Below are 27,145 nucleotides of genomic sequence, written 5' to 3'. Positions count from 1 at the left end.
TAGGAAACCTTAACTAGAATATTGATCCCTTTGAGGATGCAAAACACACACTGCAACCATTCTAGTATTTTGTAAATGAACTATTCCCAGTTAATTTTTTTTTTTTGTAACTGGGAACTGACAGGGTAAATATAATTTCTTTAAAAAGATTCCTTCAAGACTCTTATTAATAAACAAAGAAATAAAATTTGTTTTCCTTCTACCAAACTGTCAAAGACCAAAATGAGGTAAAGTAATGACAAAGACAAGGCTGTCAACAATCCATAAAAACCTGTGTACTTCAGGTTACTGAAAAAAAAAAAAAAGTAGCAAATGGCAGGGCCGGGGCCGGGGGTGGAGGGCTGGTACCCTAGGTGAAGAAAAAGCAGTCCTTCCCCAGTGCAGCTGAAGCCACAGCCAGGGGCACCACTGAGCACAGACACGCACTTCAACGTGGGCTCCCTCCTGCAACCGCCCCTCATGCAGTGTGAACTTACTCTGATCTACAGCGAATTTCGCAGGAAGTGGAGGTAATGGGAATTTTTGTATGCTACTACTCAAAGTATAAACTAGTACAGGATTTTAGAGGGTAACGTGGTGACACTGGAACTTTAAATATAAAATTCTACCATGAGCATGAATAAAAATGTTAAAGGATACACTCTGTTATCAAAATTACCTCAGAAGTATACTAGTGGAAGGGATAGTTTGGTAGAGGATGATGATTGGAATGTTCTTTATATGTCTTTTGATTCTTTGCTTTTTTTTTTTTTTGGTACCAGGGATCGAACTCGGGTCCTTGCGCTTGCACAGCAGGCGGTGAAACCACTGAGCTAAATCTCTGGGCCTCTTTGCTTATTTTTTAAAAGACATATCTTACTTTTGCAACTAATTTTAAAATAAAGTTTGATTTTTGAAATAAAAAAATATAAAATTCTATTTCGACCTTAGACTTCCTAAGTATTCACATAGTATCACTGATGCCACAGTGTCAGAAATAATGAAAAGGAAATAACCAAAATGCTATTATTAAAGAAATAAAAGGAATAAAGATAGGAAATGAAGAAGTTAAACTGTCATTATTTGCAAATGATATGATACTTTATATAGAAGGCTCAAAAAACTCCGCCAAAAGACTTCTAGATTTAATAACCAGATTAAGTAGAGTAGCTGGATACAAGGTCAACACTCACAAATCAATAGCCTTCTTGTACACAAACAACAGACTCACTGAGAGAAATTGGGGAAACAATTCCTTTCACAATAGCATCCAAAAAAATGAAATATCTAGGAATCAATTTAACAGAAGAAGTAAAAGACCTCTACTTTGAAAACTACAGCATTCTAAAAAAAGAGATCAAAGAGAATGTCAGAAAATGGAAAGACATCCCTTGTCCCTGGGGAGGAAGAACCAATATAGTGAAAATGATCATATATAACAGTTCCAAAACTGCTATATAGATTCAATGCAATCCCGATTTGAAATTCCAACAGCATATTTCACAGAACTAGAGAAAACAATCCAAAAATTCATTTGAAACCAGAAGAGACCCAGAAGAGCAAAGGCAATTCTAGGCAACAAAGACAAGGCAGGGGGTATCACCATCCCCAACCTGAAACTATACTACAAAGCTACTGTGATAAAAACAGCATAGTACTGGCAAAGAAACAGACCCAAGGATCAATGGAACAGATTAGGAGATGCAGAAACAACTCCAGACTTTCTAAGTCACCTCATCTTTGACAAAGGAGCCACACACCCTCACTGGAGGAAAGATAGCCTCTTTAATAAATGGTGCTAGAAAAACTGAATTTTAACTTGCCAAAGATTAAAATTAGTCCCATATCTTTTTTTGGGGGGGGGTAACCGGGGGATCTAACTCAGGACCTTGCACCTAAGCTAAATCCCCAGCAGAACCATATCTTTCACCAGGCACTAAACTAAAATTGAAATGGATCAACGTTAAACTAGCACAGGATTTTGGAGAGTAATGTCGTGACACTAGAACTAAATATTAAGAAGATGTAAATATTAAAACAGAAACACTAAACCTACTGGAAGATAGGTTAGCTAGAACTTTTGAAGACACTGGTGTAAGAAAAGACTTTATGAACAAAATCTCAGTTGCATGTAAACTAGCACAAAGAATCAACAACTGGGATCTCATCTTATTAAAAAGCTTCTGTACAGGGTGGGGGATTTAGCTCAGTGATTCCACTGCCTGCCTTGCAAGCACAAGGAACTGAGTTCCATCCTCGGTACCAAAAAAAAAAAAAAAAAGCTTTTGTACAGAAAGAGAAACCACCAACAGAGTGAAGAGACAACCTACAATGCTGGAAAAAATTTTTATCAGCTGTTACTCAGAAAAAGGACTACTATCTAAAATATATAAAGAACTTTACAAAATCACACCCCCCAAATTTAAAGATCCAATCCAAAAATGGGCTTCTGAAATGAATAGTATTTCTCAGATGAAGAAGTAGAAGCAGCAAATAAATATATGAAAAAATGTTCAACATCACTGGTCATTTGAGAGATGCAGATGAAAACAACACTGAAATTCCATCTTGCTCCAGAAACAGGGGCTGCTAGCAAGAAATCAACCAATAACAAATGCTGGCAGGACTGTGAGGAGAAAGGAACCCTTCTCCACTGTTGGTGGGAGTGCAGACTGGTGTGACCACTGTGGAAATGAGTGTGGAGATTCCTCAAAGAACTAGGATCAGAGGTCCCATTTCACCCAGCTATTCCCAAGCTGGTTATCTTCCCCCCAAAATTAAAAGCATCACACCACAGCAACATATGCACACCCATGTTTATAGCAGCACAGCTTGTAATAGCTTAATCTCAGAACACCCCAAATGTCTGTCAATTGGTGACTGGATAAGGAAGATATGGGTTTTTCTAATAAAATGGAGTACTACACTCAGCCATAAAGAATGATAAACTAGAGAAATTTATAGCTAAATGGATGCACATTGAGGCCATACTGTTAAGTGAAATAAACAGGACAAACGTGTAAATACCTAATAATTTCTCTGGTGTGAGAAAGTGAAAGTGTACATGAGGACCAAAATGTATAGTAGATAATGTAAAATAGGAAGAAAAGGTCCAAAAGGGAAGGGGAAATAGGGACAGGGGATGGGGTAAAGGAAGAAGGGAGGGAAAAATATATGAGAAAAGAAGAAAAAAACAGAAGGGAGGGAAGGGGAATGGGGAAAAACCAAGAACCAAGATATATCACGTACAGGTACAAACTCTCAAAGACTAATGTGATCATAATGTGTATCTAAAATGTACCAATACACTTAATGGGAAAAACTGTTATTAGTGGAAGCTTAGGTAAACAGACTACATCCAAATAATGAAATACCATCAATACAAAGAACAAGGTAAATTGACATGAGTTGATATGCACAATTTCCAAGAAATGCAAAGAGGGGGGATGAACACATAATGGCACACCCCAACATCAGCTCAATAGAAAGGGATGGAGATGCAGCACTTGTGATCTGGTAATTCTGCTCCTGGCACAGACACCTGAGAACCTAGGTGTTACTGTAGTTCACAGGAACCCAGCCTTTCAGTGGCTCAGGCCGAACACCAGCCTTCTCCACTACTTTTTTTTTTTAATAACTTTATTATCTAACACACACACATACAAAAAATTAAAACCATTCAAAGAAGAACAATGCAAGGGGAAAAAAATACAATAATATTCAAATACAGTAGAACTCAACCAAAACAAAACTGAAAAGCACTTAAACATTTTTCCATATAACTTAAAAAAGCATCTCAACAAGACACCACCTCTGGTGATTTGTTTCAGAAAGATCCCCAAAACCAACACTGAACAAATAATGATATGGAAAAAAACTCCAGTTAGTTAGCAGACTCCATGTAAGCCAAACTTCTCCCTAATTTAAATTTCGATACAGTCATATGACACACAATGGAAACACAATCCGAGAAATATGTTAGTGTCATTTCATCCATATGTACCCTTATTTACACTTTCAGTTTCTCACACTAGAGAAACTATTCGGTATTTACACATGTGTCCTATTTATTTCACTTAAGAGTATGGCCTCGATATGCATCCATTTAGCTATAAATGACTCTAGTTTCTCGTTCTTTATGGCTGAGTAGTACTCCATTTTATAAAAAAACCACATTTTCTTTATCCAGTTTCCAGTTGGTGGGCACTTGGGCTGCTTCCAAGCTGTAGCTATTACAAACTGTGCTGCTATAAACATAGGTGCACATATATCGCTGTGGTATGATTCTTTTAATTCTTTGGGGAAGATACCCAGCAGGGGAATAGCTGGGTCAAATGGGACTTCCAGTCCTAGTTCTTTGAGGTATCTCCATACTGACTTCCACAGTGGTCACACCAGTCTACACTCCCACCAACAACGAAGAAGGGTTCCTTTCTCCCCACAACCCCACTAACATTTGTTATTGGTTGATTTCTTGATAGCAGCCATTCTTTCTGGGGTGAGGTGGAATCTCAGTGTTGTTTTCATCTGCATCTCTCGAATGACCAGTGTTGCTGAACATTTTTTCATGTATTTATTTGCTGCTTTTACTTCTTTGTCTGAGAAGTGTCTGTTCATTTCAGATGCCCATTTTTGAATTGGGTCTTTGAATTTGGGGGGTCTGACTTTTTTCAGTTCTTTATATATTCTAGATAGTAGGCCTTTGTCTAAGATACAGTTGCTGAAATTTTTTTCCCACATTGTAGGTTGTCTCTTAGTCCACTGCTTTTGGACCATATTCGCTGTATTCAGTGTGTCGGCAAATCCTATAAACCACTAGGTTTAAACCCCTCATCATGCCACCACCTCCATCTTCTCCAAGCCATGACTCTTCCTCATGGAGAGCATCCCACCAGCCTCTCAAAATTAGCCCATGTTCTGTCCTGCCTCTCGGCAATGTTTTTAATATAATACACCACTGCCCTGCTCAAAACCGGGCCCCCACCTCACCCTGCGAAAGCTGTCCTTCCTATGGCAATGGGCTCTTCAAAGCTGGGCCTGGCCTCCTCCTGCCCCACCATAAGGAAGCTCTTGTTGTCCTTGAATGTGCCAGTCATACTCTTGCCCTGAGGCCTCTGTACTTCCTCCCCTCCCCTCAGAGGTCCCTCTGTCCATTCAGCTCTCAATGCCTAAGGTTTTGTCCACAGATGCCTTCAGGGGAAGCTACACTTCACATCTTCACATACCACCACCCGGCCCCAGCATTCTTACCTCCAAGAATAACACAGAACAAATTCCACAGGAAACTCACTTTGTTCCTGCCCACCTGCCACTCGAGAATACAAGCCCCATCAGACACAGGTTCTCATCTGATTTATGCAATATGCTGGCACTCACAGCACAGAGTAAAAGCATAATGAACACTGCAGACAGAACAGGCATACACCAGCATGTAACACTATGAAACCAGAGATGTGTCCAGGTATGGCTCATGCAAGTACTTTACCTACCTAGTCAGGCTAGGTAGGACTTACGCCCATCTGTTTCCGGCCCACAAGCAGAGAAGTCAGCTCTCTTCCTTGCATTCTCACAGGAAAGACCCACCGGCTCTATCCCAGGGTTGATCTTGGGGCAGAGGGCAACATACTCACTGGTCACTGTGAGGGTTTTAATAAAAGAGCTGTTGATCCAGAACATTCCATTTGTCTGGGAAAAATTAATGAAGATCTGGGATAGTTAACAGAAGGGAAAATTTAAAATCTATTAAATTCTAAGAATGAGCTTGATGGCATCAGATTTCCTGGTGAAGTGTGTAGGGAGCAAAAACCCAGAGTTGGTGGAAAAGGAGGAGGCAATGCCCATAAAGAGGGTAGCACTTGATCCACAGAGCATAGAAGATGGCCAACAACTGTCCAAGTTATCTATCTACTGAATGACCTGATAAGCGCCTGTGGGAATGTGGCGGGAAAAGTCAGTGGGCCCCAGCATGAGATGGTAGGATCTTTCTGTTGTGTCTTATGCCTTGTATCTCCGTGTCCCGTGCCCACCCCGCCAAAGCCTCATGCATGCATAGGTGGGGCTTTCTGGAGGTAGCTGGATCATGGGTGTGTGGTACTAGATTATGGGTGTGATAACTGGATTAGTCCACTGATTGGCTGTGCATAGTCATCGGCGATGGGATTACTGAAGAGGAAAGCTCCACCCTAGGTGTGGGCAGCACCAGCCAATAGGCTTGTACCCTGGATAGGATATAGAGGGAAATGAGGAAAGCAGGCTGATTGCTTCCTGCCTCCAGCCTTCCTTACCATGCACTATTTCTCCCCTGCTATTCCCCTCTGCCATGCCACCCTGCCTTGGAGCCAGCCACCTGTGTACTGAAATCTCTACAAACTGTGAGCTTACCTCCTTTAACTTGTGGGTGTCAGGTATTTTGTTCCAACAGTGAGAAAGTGACTAAGTGACTCAGACATTGCTCATGAGCTGGCTGATGTAGGGTGGGAACCAGATTAAATCATATGAAAAAAAAAGAGAGACTGGTATGGAAGTAGGATACTGACAAGGGTGCCGCTGAAACAAGGGATCATGGACTAGTAGCTGGCAAAACGAGATGTGAAAGAGACTTTCATAGAGTGGGACAATCAAGTCAGCAGATGAGGTGGTTGTCAGGAAACTTGGACTAAAGTGATTGTGTGTAAGACTGTCATGCCTGAACTCACTGAGGGGCATGCCAAGACAGCCAAGGGAAGAGAAGAAATCATGGGAACAAAGAGGTCAGCACCAAAGTCAGCAGCCACGAATCCCACAGTGGACTCGTGGAAACCACCTGCAGTGGCAGGGCTGGAGTGGAGAAAAAGACCATGATTCTCCAGGAGCCCTGACATCCGGGTGACTGACTATGCCGCCGGTTACCTGCACAGAGCAGGAGCTGAGAACCTCAGGCTGCTTCTTACACACTCTGGGATGCATGGCGTTTTTGCTGTCCATTTACAATGAGCACATGTTCATTTGTAACTGACAGCAAACATAAGTCTGGGGAAGAGATGATAGTAAAATAAAGTCAGAGACAGTAGTTTACAGTCTAAAAGAAATCATTAATTAAAAAAGCAATAACATGCTTGCCTAGCATATGCAGTACAAAACTCTGGGTTCAATCCTAGCATAGAGGGAAAAAAAAAGAAAAAATAGCATCAGCAATAAATATTACCTGAAGCAGTATTTGCTGAGTGTCATATTAAAACCATTTACAACAGTTACTTGTATTTTTCTTTGTAGTCACACACACAAAATACATACACACATACATATATATACACACACATATACACATACACACATGGAAGGTCATCTGGGTTTTACTGAAAACTGTAACAAGACTCCACAGAGCCTACAGTGAGACACATTTGACAAGTTTCACCAACTCACCAGACAGAGAATGGCTGGTGGCCAATTATTGTCACCTGTGAATTCTGACCTCTCAGTGCTGCCAGAGACCATGTTCACATTCTCAGGCAGGAATCAACAGCACAGCTTCTTCTGTCTTTGCCCTTGAGGGATCCATGATTCAAAAATAACTTTCATAGAACACAGTTATATCAGGACTAGAATTGAAGCTAATGCTGGAGGGGCCCTAAGTTGATGGCAACCCCTGTGCTTACACCCACAGAAAACCAAGTACACAAAATAAGCCTTGAAAATAAGAGTGCTTAATGATATTTAAACAAAAATACTGTGGTAAGAGGGAGTTAATGAACCAATGTGAAAGAATCCCCCCCCCCCCCCCCAGGATCCAAGTGACACACACGGCTGAGCACAGGCCTCCTAAGCCACGGCTTCACAAGGGCAACAAAGGACCTCTGCATACCCTCAGCCATGCCTGATATCTCACAGGAAAGGGAGGCAGACAACAGACAGACAGTGCCTAGGTGCTGGTGCTCTGCTTCACAGCTTTCCTCAACACAACTGTACAAGCTCTGCCATCCAACATGAACTGTGGGTGGTGCATGGCTGTAATCCCAGCACTTGGGAGGCTGGGGCAGGAGGATCTGTCTCAAAAATCAAAAACCAAAAACAAACAAAAAACAAAAAGACCTATAAACTGTGGCAGCAACACTGTGTTGGAGAGGTCAAGGCCAACTATTTACCTGGCACCACTTTCCTGCAGCCACAACCTCAGTGCCCTTTGTCCTTGGAGCCCCCCTTCCTGTTCATCCAGTCAGTGTGTTGCTCTCTTGCTTGCCCTGACTCTCTGCTAGCTGCATATACATCAGCGCCTGGCAAGTGCTGGCCATTTCCACTGGATCTGGGCTGGCTGCTCCCTCCTCCCTTGTATGCATCCAAAGCTTATGAGTAAGGAGCCTTAGAGGGGTGTGAGGTGAACTTTGAGTGTCATGCTGTGCTCCGCAGAAAGACACTTCATAAGTTCCAATGGATAACACCTCTTCAATGAAGAACTAAGTATTCAGAAGAGGGTTTAACATCTGCTGCATCATCACTGGCTTTGGCAGTATCATGATGTTGAACGAATGTGCAGCTGCATGAATTGTACAATTTCTTACCTATTTTGTCTGAACTTTCAACTATAAAATGAGGTGAATTTAAACAAGAGGACACTAATAAAGGTCTATTTCATGCATGTTTACAAAAAAAGAAGATTAACACAAAATCTCGGTCACCTACACTGGTTTTTTACTATGTCAATTGCTCTAACTTTAGAAAGCCCACTCCAAATAAAAGAATTGGAAGTGCTGTTTCTCAAAGACACATGGAGGAAGATAAGGCTATTTTACTGAACCACTTAGAATGGTGGTTGAAGGGCTGGAGATGTAACTCAATGGCAGAGCACCTGCCTAATCCTGGGTTCAATTCCCAGTAACAGAAAATAGAAATGGTGGTTACACATGGTTTTATTTTCTTTCTCAATTCTAGGTTCAAAGTTAAGTAGCTTTTCCTCCTGGGAAGGAAGCAAGCACTGGACACCCACTGCAGTCTTGGTTGGGTGGCCCTCCACAGATCCTGATATGCACTGTGATAGGAGGACAAAGGAGAAAAGCAGAGTGGATTAAAGATATAAATATTAAGACAGAAACACTAAACTTGTTGGAAGATAAGTTAGGCAGAACTCTGGAAGACACTGGCATAGGAAAAGACTTCATGAACAAAACCTCAGCAGCACGGGAACTAGCAGAAAGAATCAGCAACTGGGATCTCATCTTATTAAAAACTTTCTGCACTGCAAAAGAAACCACCAACAGAGCTAACAGACAACCTACAATATGGGAAAAATTTTTTAGCAGCTGTACCTCAGACAAAGGACTACTATCTAAATATATAAAGAACTGAAAAAAATCAGACACCCCAAATTCAAAGACCCAATTCAAAAATGGGCATCTGAAACGAACAGACATTTCTCAAAGAAGTAAAAGCAGCAAACAAATATATGAAAAAATGTTCAACATCACTCATCATTCGAGAGATGCAGATGAAAACAACACTGAGATTCCACCTCACCCCAGAAAGAATGGCTGCTATCAAGAAATCAACCAATAACAAATGTTGGTGGGGTTGTGGGGAGAAAGGAACCCTTCTTCGTTGTTGGTGGGAGTGCAGACTGGTGCAACCACTGTGGAAGTCAGTATGGAGATACCTCAAAGAACAAGGACTAGAGGTCCCATATGACCCAGCTATTCCCCTGCTGGGTATCTTCCCAAAAGAATTAAAAGAATCTTACCACAGTGATACATGTGCACCCATGTTCACAGAGGCAAAGTTTGTAATAGCTAAAGCTTGGAAGCAGCCCAAATGCCCACCAACTGGAAACTGGATAAAGAAAATGTGGTTTTTTAATAAAATGGAGTACTACTCAGCCATAAAGAACGAGAAACTAGAGTCATTTATAGCTAAATGGATGCATATCGAGGCCATACTCTTAAGTGAAATAAATAGGACACACGTGTAAATACCAAATAGTTCCACTAGTGTGAGAAACTGAAAGTGTAAACAAGGGTTAAAATTATTAAAATGAATAAATGATAATTTGAAATAGGAAAAAAGGTCCAAAGAGGTAGGGGTGAAGGGAGGGGAAGGGGAAAAGAAAGAAGGGAAAGGAAAAATTATGAGAAAAGAAAAAGAATGGAAATGAAGTCTGTGTAAATAGGGAAGGGTGGAGGGGGTGAAGGACGCATAGGTAAAGGGGAAGAAATAAGAACCAAGATACATCATGTACAGGTACAAACACCCAATGATAAATGTAAATGAATTGTATATCTAAAATGTACCAATAAAATGTACCAATAAAATTAATTTAAAAAAAAAAACGAAAGAAAGAAAAGGTCTCAACTTTTGAGGCAATTGGAGACAGGAGAGAGCTGCCGGATCCTCCCTCCACGTGCCCCATGAGGGCAGTGTGACTGCTGTGTAATATCTCCTGTCTTACTGAAGACATGTGGACCTTTCTCATCGGGCAGAGAGGTGCCTCTTGGCATGCTATTTGTACAGAAGTTTGAAGGGGTTAAGAGAGTGCGTATTCAGAGAAGGGGGATACGGGCTGGAGCCATTAACACATCTGGACTGGGTTTTTTGATTCTATGTGTACATAGGCAAAAAAATCAGTTCTCATACATTTAAACATGTTCAGGATGATAGGAAAAAATACACAAGTAAAGAAATAGCAGCAAAATTATCTTTCAATTACAGCTTTATAAAAACTTGTTTCCCCACCCTAAACTACGACTTTAGGAATCTTCACACTTTATAGTGGCTACCTGGAATAACAGGAGATACCTGACATTTTTATCTATACTTTAAATCAACTTTAAACTTAAGTAATGTGCTGTCAAAATGTAAAGCAACTTAATAATACAACAATCACCTAGAAAATTCAAAACTGTATAACATTAATTACCCTATTACAACAGTATTACCAACCTCAAACAAATTTTATAATATGAATATTAAATACAACTCAGAAAGGCAAAAAAATGCCAAAATATACTCAATAAATATTATGTGCTATCTGCAGTGTAACTGAAATGTAACATTAATTTCTGCTTCAAATACTGCAAAAACTAGTCTCTGGTCTAAAGCTGCTAAACTTTTCAGAAAAACAGATGGCCCAACACACTCACAGTTGCTAAGCATGCAAATGTCAAATAAAAACATTCAGTAAAATCCATGACTAGACCCACAACGCTCCAGAGGATGAGGACTCAAGACTGTCCTAAGCCTCCACTTTCCCAGCTACCACTGAGCATAGATTGCCAGTAACCATACCACCACTGTGCACCCTGCTTGTTGTTTGTGCAGTCTTAAGATTTTTATCTAGTCACATGGCCATGCACTAGACAGACCACTATGCCAGCCTGCTTGAGGTCAGTGCTCCAGTCAGTGCAGCGAAGACAGACTTGATGTGTGTAATTTGTGCATCATGTTATCTCATCTGTGCCCCCAGCTGGTATGTAGATGCGGTGGGTGACACATCCCCTACGATTTTGCAGATGACAGTGGCAGAAAAACATGACAGGACGTCACTTAGCCCCTGATGATGTTACCAAGCAATGTCACTACACTGACTCACACTTTCAGGTCTTTTATCTTGTGTAAGCCACTATTACTATGTCCTTGACAGATGCTGACAAAACTGTGTATTTTAATTTCCTCAGGTTCCTCGGCTATACTGTGAGGCTAAACATAATTCTTAGCTCCCAGATTACTGTAAGGATTATGTATCTTAAATAATAAGAAAGCATCTATGAGCACCAGTCAATCCACCAGGCTCATTCTGAATAACTCACTTCATACACCACACATTCTGACGGGCAACTCTAAAACTGCAAGTTATGGAAAAGAGGTAGGCCATAAACGTCAGGCTGACGCGTTCTGCTGGCTGTGACTTACAGGCCATGAGTGACAGTGCACTGGCTGTTCTCTCTCTCAAGCTCCTGACTCAAGGAGTCACATCTTTTCCAGCCATCTTCAGTTTTAATCCAACTCCACCCCGGAGATCTCCAGTCCTGACCCAGAAATGGCATGGTTCTCCTACAAAAAAGGTAATTTACATTAAAATATATATATGTAAAATTAACAAAAGTTTCCTTTCATTAAGAGCATTTGTTCATTCATTCAAAAGAGTTTCCTACTTAACACTGTGATACCTGCTCATCATTAATGCTGGCTAGCAATGGGTGGTGAGACAGTGCCGATGACACAGTGCTTTGGACATGCCAAAGTGTTAAAATGGAGTGAGTACTCAACTTTGCATATGTCAGGACAGCTTACCAGAGTTGACATCTAAACTTCTGCCTAAAAAGCAAGCAAGAGTTACAGAATCATTCTGAAGAGTGCACTTGCTAGGTCCTAGGCAACATATCTGGAAATGCACTTACATTTGCCCAAACTAGGTAAGCCACCTGGGATGGGGCTTATCAGGAGGAAGTGGCCATGGCCAGATAAGGCAGAGGAATTAGGCTTTATTCTGAGATCAATGAGGGGGTCCAGAGACTTGCAGGTTAAGTGATTTGATCAGCCTTGAGCTTTACAAGGAACTGAGGTTTGCACCAAGGAGAACAGAGAGCTGGAGACCTACAGAGGGAGGGAGTGGCTAAAGCAACACTGGGAGGCAGAGCAGACAGCACTCTGGGATGGGCTGGCTTTGTGGGGAAGAAGTTACAGAGGACATCCAGATTCTTACTGCAAAAGTTTATAGTAGGCTTGTGAAAGGGGAGACGGGTAGGAGATGTTGATTTCCATTTTGGGCATGCTATTAAGTTTGATAAACTAAAATCCAGTTATGAAAATTATGACATAAAAATGATGCTACAAAGTGGGTGTGGTGACATGTGCCTGTAATCCCAGCTACTTGGGAGGCTGAAGCAGGAAGGTCTCGAGTTCAAGGCCAGCCTGGAAAACTTAGGGATACTCTGTCAAAAATAAAATAAGAAGGGGCTGGGGATGTAGCTCAGTAGTACAGTGCTTGCCTTGCATGCATGAGGCACTGGGTACAATCTGCTGTGACACAAAAAAGAAAAACAAAAAAAAGATGCAATAGATATTATACCCTCATGAAGTTTACTTACAATTTGATAAGGCTGAGACCTCAGATACTAGCTCTTCCCACTGACTGGAATTCCCGTCCTCTTGGTCAGTGATTTTCAACTGCTAATATACATTGACATCACAGTCTGGAAAGCTTTAAACATACAAGTGCATAGCCCCATCTCAGACCAATTAAAAATCAGTTTTGGGGAGGGCTAACACTGCAGATTCAAATGTCCCCTCCCCACAAAGCCTTCCCTGACCACCCTGTGCAAATGCTCCCTTCTGCTGTCTGGATCTCCAACCCATCAGTCTCTGTAGTTATATAGTGTCTGCATCATAACAAGGGCTATCTGGAATCATTTGTTTTTACCCTCTGTTCTCCTCCAAGAAAATAAAACAACCTGTCCAGCTCTGTATCCCAGTTACCTTGAACAAAGCCAGGTACCCATCTATTTACTGAATGAATGAATGCTTGCACAGATCCCATGGCTCAGAAAACAGAGGCTAGAAAGTAATACAGGAAAAACATCAGAATTAAGAGCAATCAAGAAATCAAAATAATCTCAGAGTATGCAGAAGGACAAAGAAAGACCCTAAGGAACACCAACAGGTCAGGGCCAAGTGGGTGAAGACAAGCCAAGAAAGGGAAGCTGGAAAGGAGGGCTGGGAGATACAACAGATGAGAGCAAGCGGATGTTGTTGAGCCAGGAAAGAAAACTGAACAGGCAGGGTGAGTAGGTAGACGGAAGTCAAAAGAAAAATATTTTAAGAATGAAATGATCAATAGAAGAGAAAACGAAGAATCCAAACATGTTGGAAGTTGAAAAAAAACACATTTTTTGAGTTGAACTACAGAAAAGCAGTGGAAAACTTGCTCAAAAATAATTTTGGCAGAGCAATGTTTGACTTGCATGTCCAAAGTATACTTGGAAGGGCTGGGGGGTGTAGTTCAATGGTATAGGGCTTTTCCTATCCTGGATTCAATCTCTAACACGGCAAAACAACAAAATTACACATAAGCGCGCATGCACACACACACACAAACAGGGTTGAGGTGTTTCATGATACATATTATATCACTGAGAGTACTTGAGAGATTCCAGAGTCTAAATCTCAAGTGTCTAAGTACCACCAACTATATTTTGAGTAATTAATAAAAACCAGGCTATCAAATGGGTATTAACACTATCTTTGAAGAGTTCAAAATAATTCAGAAAGAAACTATATAGACTTCAACATGGGTCCACTCCAGATCTCAGTTCCTACACCAGTATGTAAAACATAAGCTGAAGTAATTTTTTTTTTACATCAAGAAGGTCTCACAACCTTGTTAAACTAATTTATAGTCAGAACATTTCTTTTTCAGTCACATATTGTTTAAATCCTTGCTCTTAAAGATACTTTAAAAATGATCCTTATATCTTACCACATTGTGGTTGAGTCTTGTCTTACAGACCTGCTTCACAGATACAGACCACTGCAAAATGTGAAGACCACCACCCATGCCCAGTCAATCCATTTTCTCAACAACATTCATATGTAGGCCAGAAAACACCCCCACAAGAGATGAACGAGGAAGAGACAATGCCTGCTTCACATGTGACGGCAGTCTCATCAGATACAAATTACAGAAACACGGCCATAGGGACTGTAGGCTTATAGGGAATGGAGAAGGGGACATTACCAGAGACCTCTGCCGTGGATCCTGGTCTCCAATGAGGCAATACAACACGAAGCTAATAAGAATAAAGAAAGAAACAAGATTTGGAGAAAGATGGGTCTTGGGCCTGATCAGTGCTGCACTGGGCAGCAAAGACAAAGGTCCCCAAGGACATCCAGTGTTTACTGTCACAAGCATGGGAAGAAAGTGAGAGCAGGGTATGTTTTGAAGACATTTAGAAATATATGGTGTCAAACATCTGGCACGATGGCACCAAGCAGGGCTCTAAAGGAGGAGACACTGCTTATCTTGCTTGTATAGAACTAACAGGTACCGGGACCAGGTGCAATTAGCCAGCAACCCATCAAGTCAGTGAGAAGCCGTAATTCAGGGAAGGATTTTAATTGTGGTCATGCTGACCTCAGCTGCACATAACTCAGCAGAGCCCTGCCATTTCACAGATCAGGTCTTAGGTTTCTGTGGCAACCATTATTGGGGGAGGAGCTATACTTGCCCAGTCGGCCATCTGACATGACCATCTGAGTCACATAGGTCTTTGGTGTGACTCCTGATATAAAACAATATAGCCAAATTATGGAAAGCAAGAAGCCTGTGCCAGTTATAGCCTGCTAGTACCGGGCAGGGATGTCTGCTACATGTGGTAACCAAAATATATCTCAGTATCCCACTGAAACTGTTGATTCAGGAAAAAAATCAAGTGGTAATTCTGAAAAATATTACTAGTGATAAAAAAGGACTCCTTCAGTGACAAACGCTGGGCACCAACTAGAAGTCCCTACCCTCAAGGATCTAAAAATAAAACAAAAACACAAAAAGCCCCATAAACGTGTAATATAATGTGTTAATGTGTGTGTCCACATGTATGCATGCAATCTTATAATTCCAAATGAGTAGGAAAAAGAATAATGAAGAAAACAGAGAAAATACTAGTAAATAGAAAAAAGGCAAGTCAGCCAGGAAGGCTCTGAGGAGAAAGAGGACTTGAGTTCAGACTTAAAACATGCTAAGGTCTTACACAAATGGAAAGGCAAGGAAAGGAATATTAGTCACCATCATGGGTGAAAAGTATAAGGCCAGAATGTATGTGACAATTTTGAGAAAAATAAGAACAAATTGGCAGAGATGGAGAACTCTTGGGGGTGAGGAGTTGGCAGATAAGATGACCAAACTCAGGTCATGGAAAACTTTCAGGATCCAAGGTATATGAATTCTGTTCTCTGAATAACTACAAGTTTTTGAGCAACATGTCAGTGTTGTTTAGAAAACGACCATTTTATAGGGCTTGTACAATCGATCGAAAGGGAGAAGAGTATTTTTTAAAAAATCTCCTTACACAACACACCCTTACTACTCATGTCCTTTGCAGTCTGTGTCCTTGGCTAACAAATTATTTTAAACCTTGATGACATGCAAATATTGTAGTCAATCTACACAGACAATATGCCCACTCCTCATTTAGTACTTATCTCCTGACTTCAAAATCAATCTTGACAGTATTTATGCAAAATAAAGAGCTACTGTGACATTTCTAATAATATAACCAATTTGTTTTTGCAACTCTATACATACTGTATTTCATTTTGACTTTAACAACTTGGTGGGAAACGAATATAGTTTGGTCTGAATTTTTCGGCTGTTTTAAGGATTGGCAGGAGTGCAATGTAAAGAATGGATCATGGAAACAGAATAAGCTCATGCCCCAGATGTTTCAAATCCTCTGTAGAAGTGTGTATTTCACAGATTTGTCATGGTATGCTCTTTGAATCACACTGAGTTTTATTTTAAAGTATAATCTGTAGAGTTCATGAACTAAGAGACAGACTCTAGAAGTAGATTTATGTAAAAACAATAACAGGGCTGAAAATTTAGTCATAGAGTGTTGGCCTAGCATGTGTGAGACCCTGGATTCAATAAAAAAAAAGGGGGCGGGGTGTTGCAATTTAAAAGGCCTTTCAAGTTTGTTTTACTATGTAAAATTTTATTTTAAATTTTAGTTTATTAGTACATGTTTATAGTATATGTTTACATTCCTTGTGTGGAGTTGGTACTTGTACATAACACATTCTAATTCCTTTTTTTACATCCCTTATACCTCCCCCCCCCATTCTCAAAGGGGAAGGGGATCAAGTTTTAAAAGATACTTCCATTCTGAGCATCTGATTTTGCAAATAAGGAAACAATGTTACTAAATATGTAGAATGATATAACCCACGATGTTTTACACAAATTTATATACTCAGCCTGAAGACATGAATTGCTAGAGCTTTATAAATTTATTTTAATCAAAAGTATCTTCATCTTAGGAATCTGCAAGAACAAAAAGCTAGAAATTACTGTACTCTTGAAAATACACAGGAGCAACTACTCAAAGGGAGTCCTCAGTTGTCACATAGCTTGTGTAATTTGCACTCTGTGTAAGCACATTTTATACTAACTTATGACAGAGAGCACATGGGGCTGAATTATTTTAAATCTCTCTTAGCTTCCAGTTTATATGACAGGGCATGAGGGTGGGGTACTGCAGGAGAACAAGACTTTATGAAGTTCATTTCCTGGTGGACACTCTTGACATAAAACAATCTGAATCAAACAAGAAATGTCTTTCCTTCAACAAGCATACTTTTTCCTGAGAAGAGCAATGGCAAATATTTATTGGAACTTAGTATGAGGTAGACAGTACTCTAAACAATTTAAATGTATGCTCTCATTCAGTCCTCATATTACCTTATAAGGTAAGAAATACTCTCATTTTACAAGTTTAATCTCCGCTTTAAAGGACACTGAGGCAAAGAGTTTGGTGGAATGAGAGTATGTGGAAACTTTAATCACTGTTTACAACAGCAATCCCTGAAAACACTATTAAAAGATGCCAGACTGGAAAAAAAATAAAACATACCATAAAATCACAAGGGTCTTTAAAAGAAAAACTTCTGTCACCAATATGATCTCTAAAGCAAGGACTGATCTAAATATAAAAGCACTAAAACGAGAAAAACAAGATAGAAACCAAAACTCTAATACATTTTAAAAGGCTACATGTGTATCACTATTTGTTTTTAAGTCAGATGAAAAAGAAATGGAATAATCAGTACTTAACAGCAGTTAGTTAAGTCGGTCTTCAAAAACAATAAAAGCTGATGACAAAGTGGGTGGAGACTCAGTAGTAGCTGATATTTTAATAAACCTGAGCTGCTCAAAAACGGTCTATTTTTTTATACAGCCATATAAGCAAAATATAATTTACTGGAAAAACAAAAAGTGCTAAGCATATAAAGTAAGAGCTACATATAGTATAAAAAGAAATACCTTATAATGAAAATCGCAAGGCAGCTTCAAACTCAGAGAAAAATGTTGGTAAAGGAATTTATTTCCCCCTTTACTCTTTATTTTTTCATTATGAATTTTGAGAAAATATTTTTCATTGTACTGGAATAAGAAACAGTGCTTGGTGTTCAATTTGGTAAGCATTTGATTTTTTTTATTGCTCTTTTTTTCTTACAATATTTCCAAACAACTTAAAGGCACATAATTTAGGATCAAATAGTTTATAAGTGTGGGCAAATCTGATCCCAAAGGACATCAAAAAATTGTAAACTGCAAGCTGAACGTCAGAAATGAGATTTACACCAAGAAGGCTTGAAAGATAATTACAGATACTTCACAGAAGGGGAGGGGGAAATATATCAGGAAAGAGTAAGAAAAAACATGTTCTTTCTGTTCAGGGCTGTATGCTAAGGATTTGGTGCTGGCAAAGAAAAGAGCTTTAGGGAGAGCGTTCTCTGGATTCCCCAGCTGAGCTCAAAATGGGTGTATATATATGGCCCAGGGGTGGAGATGGAATTCAACTGGAAAGGTCAAAATGGGCTATGAGCCCAAGATGCAAAATCCTCAAGGGTCACCTGCGAGAAAAACAACAGGGAAGAACCCAGAGAAGCAGCAGGCAAGCCCTTGGCGGCCTGAAGGAGGGGTCGCGCCTTGGCAGGTGTTCCAGGCCAAGGGCGCGGGAGGGCAGACCCCCTGGAAGAGACCTGCGCCTGGCTGCAGGCGCTGGGGGGGGGGGCAGGGTCGAGAGGGAGCGGACTAGCCAGGGCCCGCGGAGACCCCAGGAGTGCAGGAGGACGCGCCAGAAGGCCAGGTGCACAGAGGCGGCAGGGCCGAGCGCTCAGGCTCCGCGGGCACGGCCTGAGGGCACTCCCCTCCAGAGCCCGCCCCTCCCGCAGACCCGAGGACCCCTCACCACCCCTCACACCTCGCGTGCCCGCGGCCTCCTCCTCTCCGGGAAACACGGCGATCCCCCTCCTCACCTGTAGCCCTCACCTGACGCACAGCGACCTGGGTGTACACAGAAGGCGTCGCAAACGCAATATTGCCGGAAGTCGTTCCCCGCCTCCCGGGAGTCCAACAAGCTCCTCCCTCGGCCGCGCTGATTGGCCGGCGCGGAGCCGCGAGGCGTGTTGCTACCCGGTCTCCTTGGCCTCCGTGCGAGCGTGCGCAGTAAGCGCGGGCGTGGGCGCCGCGAATAAGGGGCCTTGTGACCCGCCCCTCAGGAGTTGGGGACTGCTAAGTTTGCCAGCGCTTGGAGATCCCGTCTGCAGCCCTGTCAGCGACCCGGGTGGTGTCGCCTAACCCAGAGCCTGCTGTCCGCTGATCTTAAATTGTAGGGCTTTCTGGGAACGCCCTAGAGGAGCTGTGTCCGTGCGCGATGGGATGATTCACCAGCTCGGAACTGGGCGTGAGCACAAGCCTTCCACCGGAGGTGCGCCCCGGACAGACTTCCGGCCAGGCGGTCGCCCCCTAGCCGCGCGGGCAGGGTAGTTCCTACTCTGGGGGCGCCCTGAGCTTACAGGATTTGGCGTTTGCAAAATGTTTGGAACAGTCTGATGTTACGTACAGATGTTTATTATATGTATAAATGTTTAATTTTAGTATTTTCCCTTTTACGACGAGTGCTTTCATATTTGGAACACGGCAAGAAGATATTTGTATTTGGAAAAAAATTTTTGTAAATTATTTCTGATGTACTTATTTTAATAGTGCTTCTACATGCTTTTACTTTGTCGGTTTTAATTTTAATAAATAGATAATTTCATATTACATAGAGTGCGGTCCATTTACTATTGATAAAAATTTAGAAATAATTTTTTATAAAGTTGAGTATTTGGGAATTAATCCATTACAACGTGACTTCTGTAGGTAGAGTTCATATCCTTCACCCCTCATTCTTTGAGAAATTTAAAAAATACAGAAAAGTACAAAAAATAGGAGAAGATATATACTACTGTCTCATGAAATACGAAATATTATATCTTCTAACCTGTTAACTGTATGATACACCAAGTTCTCTAGAAATCGAAGAATGAGTCCTAGGAACATCGGAGGCTAAAAGTAGGAAGATATTTATTGATAGGAATGCTTCTGAGGGGCAGGAGGAGTGCAAGTGGGTAGCCCAACTACCCTACTTTACAGAGAAGTTTTATAGGGTGAACCCACGTGGGTACAACGTGGGCCACAGCCATGAACACCCAGTAAATTTACCAGTACAGTCACTTAGGTAATGGTGGTCCAGTTGGGAAGCAAGTCGCGTAGCAAGCGTGGATGGAAAGAACAAGGAGTCTTCTAGGAGGTGGTGGGTCCAGCGGTATTTGGTCACCCCCAGGGCGGTCGATGCCTATCTGTACTTCACTAAGCCCAGTTCTTGGAAGATGTATGTGGGTCTGGACATCTTGTCTTCATCTCGTTTTTTTTTTGGTACCAGGGATCGAACTCAGGACCTTGCGCTTGCCAGGCAGGTGCCAGAACCACTGAGCTAAATCCCAGGCCCTTGTCTCCTTCTCGAGGCCTGGTTTTCAGCCAATGTGCAGCTGTTGTGTTTCACCTTTGTCCTGGCCCTCTGGAGGACTTAGCCCTCCCTATCTGACTGCCTATAGTATTTTTACCTAGCTCATCTATCTATAATACTACAATCCATAATAGCCAGTATCTTCATATACTTATTTGTAGTTTAAAAGAAATAGATATTTATATAAAAAGTTGAAGCCCCGCCCCATGTCCTGCACTCATTCTTTTCCCTTTCCAGTCTTCACTGGCCACCTCTAGCAAGAGTCTGGCTTCCAACATCTGGCTACTAAAATTCAAGACACTAAATTTCCTGGTACATTCTTCCTGAGCATACATACAAGTAGAACTACTTTTTTTTTTTTTTTTGTACTGGGCATCGAACTTGAGACCTTGCACTTTCAAGGCAGGCGGCAGAACCACTGAGCTAAATCCCCAGCCCCACTACTATGTATCTTTGAATTTGTTAAAGGGAATAGTTTACCTACTCCCAAGGTGATAACCATTTTAGTATATAGGCTTTTCATATTTCTGTCATTAATCCCTGTGGATTTTACTTTTGTGCATAATTCATGGTCTATTCTTCCTTCTCAGAGAGCAAATTACCTCCAAATATTTTCTAAAAGCCTTATTATTTCCTTATCCCCTAATGGCATCTCTTTCATGTTTCAAATTGTTATCAATGCTTAGGTCTCTATCTGGACTCTTCTGCTCTGCTGAGTCACTGTTACAAACACTTCTTATTTGTAGATGACCATATACAGATATTCCTCGTTTAATGAGTTACTTATTTAACGACTGTTAAGTTACCACCAGGCACTTTGTTTGGACTTACTACCTGCCACTTGGACTTACGACCTGTGTTCTTTTGTTTTTTGGTACAGTTCTGTACATCTCGTTTATAGAGCCTGTTTTTTTTGTACAGTACACCTTGTTTATACAGTCCTGTAATTTTTACTGATTGTACTGTACTGTATGTAGTTTTGTGTTCTGTTATACATTCCAGTACTGTGTGTAAGAGTTATGCAAATAAAAGCAAAGTCATCAAGTTGGAGCTTTCCTTTGACCATTTCTTTGTTCTCAATAGTATAATGTACATACTATATATGATTCTTCATTTAACCAATTAATGACTTAGTCATAGGACTGCAACTCTGTCCTTAACAGGAATTTCTGCATCTGCTTTTGTCTCTTTCTAATACTTACACCTTATTTTTCTTACTATACTGATGAAGATCTTCAGACTTATGCTGAGAGCGGTAACAGGCCTCTATTTTCTATTTCCAAATTTAGGGAACTGCATCTGAAGTATAGCATTACCTTTGTTTTGTTGTGGGGGGGCACGGTCGTTTCATCATCCCAACATCTCTGTCTTCAATATGCATGTTGGTGTCCTGTAAGTTTTTAAGTATTTGTTGTAGTTCATCTCACTGGCGGTGCTTTGCTTCAAAATAACTATTCTGATGCACTCTGAAATGCAAATTCGAGGTGTATTATTTTTTCACTAGAAGATTTTTTAATGAATAAGAATTTTCTGGTGTGTGATGCGGTGTGACTTCTGAAAAGGCTGAAAGCTTTCACACATTTTCTACACTGATAAGGTTTCTTACCTGTGTGTATTCTCAAATGCAGAGTTAGAGCTGAGAATTGGGAGAAAGCTTTCCCACAATGCTCACAATCATAGGGCTTCCCACCTGTTGGCTTCTTACACGGGCAGTGAGAGATGAATGCCGAGAGAAGGCTCTTCCACATACTTTGCATTCATAAGGCTTATCACCTGAATGAATCCTCACAAGCACAGTGAGAGATGAACTTTGAGAGAAGGCTTTTCTACGCTCATTAAATTCATAGTTTTTTTTCTTCTATGTGCATGTTTGGATGCTTTATAAGGTACTTCTGGACAAACGCTGTTTCACATTCATTACGTTTAAAGGGTTTCTCTCTCCAGTATGAATTTTCTCATGCTTAACAATATTTGATTTGCCAATAAAGATTTTCCCACACTCCTTACTTACATATGAGGGGCTTCTCTCCCATGTAAGTTCTCTGGTGTCTGATGAGATTTGACTTCTGAATGAAAACTTTCCCATATTCTTTGCACTCAAAAGGTCTCTCTCCATTTGAATTTTCTGAAGAATAAGGAAGTTTTCTTTCTGGCTAAAAGATTTTCCACAATCATTACATTCAAAAAGCTTCTCTTCAGTATGGGTGTTCTGATGTTTAATGACAAGCTGCTTTTGGGCAAAGGCTTTCCCACATGTGTCACATTCAAAAGTCTCTCTGGCAGGAAAATACTAGGTAAAACCATTGAGATGAAAGCAGATTTCTCAACACAAACTTTAAAGGCTAGTAGAGACTACGGTGAAGTATATAAAAGCAAACAACTTACAACCTAGACTACTATATCCTGCAAAACTTTCTTTCAAAATAGATGGAGAAATAAGGACATCCTATGACAGAGAACAGCTTTACATGCATACCAAACCATCACTCCAAAAAGTATTCAAGAATATCCTAGACAGAGATAACAAAGCTAAAAATTCAGATGGAATGTATACATTAAATAAGTCAAATAGTTCCATGAAAATAGGAAAAATAAAGGAGTCATCAACAGAAAAAATGGAATAAATCAATTCCTGTAAGAAATAACTCAATATAAATGGCCTCAACTCCCCAGTTAAAAGACACAGATTTGCAGAATGGATCAAAAAGCAGAATTCAAGAGTCTGTTGCATTTAAGAAGCTCATTTAATCCAAAAAGAAATCCAGAGACTAAAAATCAAGGAATGAAAATAATATTTCATGTACCAGGGCTCTGAAAACAAGCAGGGGTTGCAACGTTACCCTCAAAATAAACTTCAAGCTAAAACTAATCAGAAGAGGCAAAGAAGGTCACTACATACTAGTTAAGAGAATAATTTAACAGGAAGAGATAACACTTGTAAATATATATGTACCAAATATTGAAGCACTTAACTGCATAAAATAAATACTGCTGGACATAAAAATGAAATAAACACCAGCACAGTCATAGTAGGTGACCTCAAAGCCTCACTTTCACATAAAACAACTAAACAAAAAATCAACAAAGAAATATCAGAGTGGAACCACACCTTTGAACAAATGGATTTAATAGATACTACGGAGTGTTCTACCCTACTATAAAAGAATGTACATTTAACTCAGCAGCATGGAACCTTCTCCAAAATAGGTCATATACTAGTCCACACAGCTCACTTAGATACATACAAAAGAACTGAATTCACCCAATGTATACTATCAGACCATCATGCATTGAAACTAAAAGTCATATAATAAACCGCAGAAAATTTACACATACATGGAGAGTTAATAAAACACTCCTAAGTAATCAATGGGTCATTGAAGAAATCAAGGAAGAAATTAAACAACTTCTAGAATCAAACAACAATACCAGAACAACATACCAAAACCTATGGACACAATGAAAGCGGTCCTATGAGGGAAGCTTATTGCAGTCAATGCTCATATTATAAAAAAAAAAGAGTGAGCTCAAATAAATAACTTAATTATGAACATCAAGATACTCTAAAAATAACAACAATCCAAACTCAAACCTAGTTTAATGAAGGAAATCATAAAGATCAAAGCAGAAATTAATGAAATTGAGACTAAAAAATGGTACAAAGAATCGATAATTGAGCTGGTTCTCTGAAAGAATAAACAAAATAAACTATTAGATAAATAAACAGACAAAAGACTCACATTGATCTTGTTAGAAATGAAATGAACACTACTGAAATCAAGAAGATAGTAACTACTACACATAAAAAATCGTGCTCCCAACAAATTGGAAAATCTTGAAGAAATGGGCAGATGCCTAGCTCTGGCCAGAGTCTCTCATCATGTAGAGTGTAAGGCATTACAGCTCTACTTTTTCAGCCAGCATCTCTGAAGATTTCCAGACTCTTCCCACAAGCCAGACCCAGAGGCTTCTGAACCACATGATCAGGTATAGTCACAGCAATGTCCCCACTTCCCTGGTACCAAATTCTGTCAGAACCAATATTGTCAAAATGGCTATACCTCCAAAATCGATATACAGATTTAACACAATCCCAATCAAAATACCTATAGCATTCCTCATAAAACTAGAAAAAAAAATCTTCAAATTCATGTGGAATCAGAAGAGACCAAGAATAGCAAAAGTAACCCTGGGCAACAACAGCAATGTGGAGACATCAAAATCCTAGACTTGAAGTTATATTACAAAGCTACAGTGGTTAAAAACACCGTGTTATTGGCAAAACAAAACCAAACAAAAGCAGACATGTGGCTCAATGGAATGGAATGAAAGATGTAGAAACAACTCCAGACACATTCAGGTACCTGATCTTTGACAAAGTAGCCAACAAATACAGTGGAGGAAAGACAGCCTCTTTAGCAAATGGTGCTGGAAACTAGACCTTATCTCTCACTGTGTACTAAACTAAAATAAACATGGATCAAATATCTAAATATTAAAATAGAAACTACTAGAAGTCAAAATAGGTAAAACTCTGGAAGTCATAGCTGTAGGCGAGGTCTTTCTGAACAGAACCCCAATCACACAAGAAATAATACCAAGTGTCAACCAATGGGACCATATCAAAGCTTCTGCACAGCAAAGGAAATAACAGAGTAAAGAGACAGCTTGCAGAACGGGACAAAAATTTTGCCAGCTACACCTCAGACAGAGGACTAATATCTAGAATATATGAAGAACTAAATAGAGACCCAAGATGAAAGACCCAATCAAAAAATGGGCAACTGAAATTAACAGACATCTCTCAAAATACGAAATACAAATGTCCAGTAAATACATAAGAAATTGTTCAGCTGGCCATTACAGAAATGCAAATTAAAACAACTCTGAGATTTCATCTTACTCCAGAAAGAATGTCAATCATTAAGAAATTCAATAACAAATGCTGGTGAGGATGTGGTGAAAAATGAATCCTCCTACATTGTTGGTGGCCATGTAAACTAGTATAACGACTATGGAAATCAGTGTTGAGATTTCTCAAAAAACTAAAAAGAGAAATTCCATTTGACCCAGATATTCCCCTTCTAAATATCTTCTCAAGAGAGTTAAATACATCGTATTACAGCTCTCATCCTCATCTCCTCCCCATTCTCCCCCTTCTTTCCAGTTTTAGAGTTCCTCCCCCATTTTAATTTTTTAGTACATGTTTGAAATACAAAATAATTACATTTACTGTGCTAGCTGGTACAAATACATGAACATCTTAAATCTATGTCCCCTTTCCCTGCTCCCACCCCCTTCAATCTCTTGGCCCCCTTCCCATTTCCGAAAGATCTGTCTCCCTAGTGCCTTTTGTCGATCTTTTATTTTGCTTTTTTATTTATTTGTACTTTGAGTTTCTCATATGGTATTTAAATTTGTGTCTAACTTATTTTATTTAACTATCTTTTCAAGATGCGTCCATTTTCCTGCAAACGTCTCAAATTTATCCTTCATTATAGTCTAGTAGTTCCATTATGTATTAATACACCTTTATTCATCTGTTTATGGACATACGGACTGCTTGGCTGTTAGATTTGATATAGATTTGGCTGTTATGAATCTTGCTTCTATAAACATTGGGACACTCTGGACCGTGACCACACCAGGCACAGGAAATCATTTTGTTGTGTGCCCTCCTCTGGAACAAAAAGTGCAATATGTCTAGTGGGATATTTACGCAACGTGTGGAACGCACCTCATTCCATACAGTAACAATGTTGTGGTAAGAAGTAAACTAGGGCTGGGAATGTAGCTCAGCAGTGAGCACTTACTTAGCATGTGTGAGGCCCTGGGTTTGAACCACAAATGACAGAATATTTATATCTTAGCCCAGCCCTGCTCTAAAAAACAAAACAAAACAACCTCCCAAAAACCTCGGTTCTCCACGAAGACTGAAAGCTCTCTGAAGGTAGGGGGAAAAAGTTGTATTTTTTTGTTTGAGCCCTGAAAGTCTAACTCTAAATGTAGGGAGAGAGATACTGTAGACAGCTGCCAATCCCAGCTGGGAGCGCTTGGTCCAAACAGGACCACCTACTACCATTCCTGACATGCTGGGAACAAGTCCAGACTTCCAAGTCACATCAGATACAGTATCGAAGTTCGTGTGTGGTATTTATGATTATTTCGAGGGTGAATGCTTATCTTGTTTTAACATTGCTTTATTGCTTTATGTGAGAGCCAAGCAGTGAAATAAATGGGCAGCAGATTGTTAAGAACAAGTGACATTGGGCACGGTACCTCAGCCTCATGGAAGATAAGGTCCACACCTTTATGACGCACATATATTATGTACAGAAACCAAGGGCCTAGGCCTGCCTGAAGTTCTGACTCCAAATATGGCCTTCTCTCTCTCACAGAATAGCTGGGCTCTCTCGATAGTCCCGGAGCCTGGGAAGAAGGTACCCCAGAGCTCTCTACTTGCCCACCAATGTGTGACCACACAGGCTGGGCTCTGAGACTGTGGCATAAACCATAGTGTCACACACAGTAGGACTTCAGAGGCTGGGTTGGCCTGGGCTTACTTCTGACTGGTTACCTTAGGACCTCTACTCTCTAGCCCATGGTGACTGTGTACTGCTTCCTGGGGTCGACTG

The 27,145-nt window shown here is 40.4% G+C and overlaps 1 protein-coding gene and 1 long non-coding RNA gene across 8 annotated transcripts in view; both read right to left on the bottom strand.

Annotated features, from left to right (window-relative positions):
• Fbxo25 (F-box protein 25) overlaps nt 1–19,417 on the bottom strand; it is a 51,030-nt gene extending 31,613 nt beyond the window's left edge. For 2 of the 7 annotated variants that reach the window (XM_004869551.4, XM_021248166.2), the window contains exons 1-2: nt 18,976–19,415; nt 11,851–11,991 (exon numbers count right to left, since the gene is read on the bottom strand). In XM_004869551.4, coding sequence (XP_004869608.1) covers nt 11,851–11,984 — 134 coding nt within the window. In that variant the 5' untranslated portion in view covers nt 11,985–11,991; nt 18,976–19,415. Of the gene's footprint in view, nt 1–11,850; nt 11,992–14,674; nt 14,727–18,975 lie in introns of all 7 variants that reach the window. The other 5 variants (XM_087210068.1, XM_004869547.3, XM_004869550.3 and 2 more) reach the window with 5 other exon arrangements.
• On the bottom strand, nt 687–11,844 carry LOC147828394 (uncharacterized). The gene is made up of 2 exons (XR_015450848.1): nt 6,868–11,844; nt 687–5,615 (listed from the first exon to the last, which is right to left on the bottom strand). It is a non-coding gene; the product is annotated as an uncharacterized LOC147828394 (long non-coding RNA).
• Nucleotides 19,418–27,145: the final 7,728 nt, after the last annotated feature.

This window comes from Heterocephalus glaber, unplaced genomic scaffold, assembly GCF_053883595.1.
Source record: "Heterocephalus glaber isolate CG9 unplaced genomic scaffold, H.glaber_assembly_v1.0 deba00001104, whole genome shotgun sequence".
NCBI classification, from domain to species: Eukaryota; Metazoa; Chordata; class Mammalia; order Rodentia; family Bathyergidae; genus Heterocephalus; species Heterocephalus glaber.
Note: the sequence above shows the minus strand (reverse complement) of the source record. Positions and strands in the feature narration are given on the sequence as shown.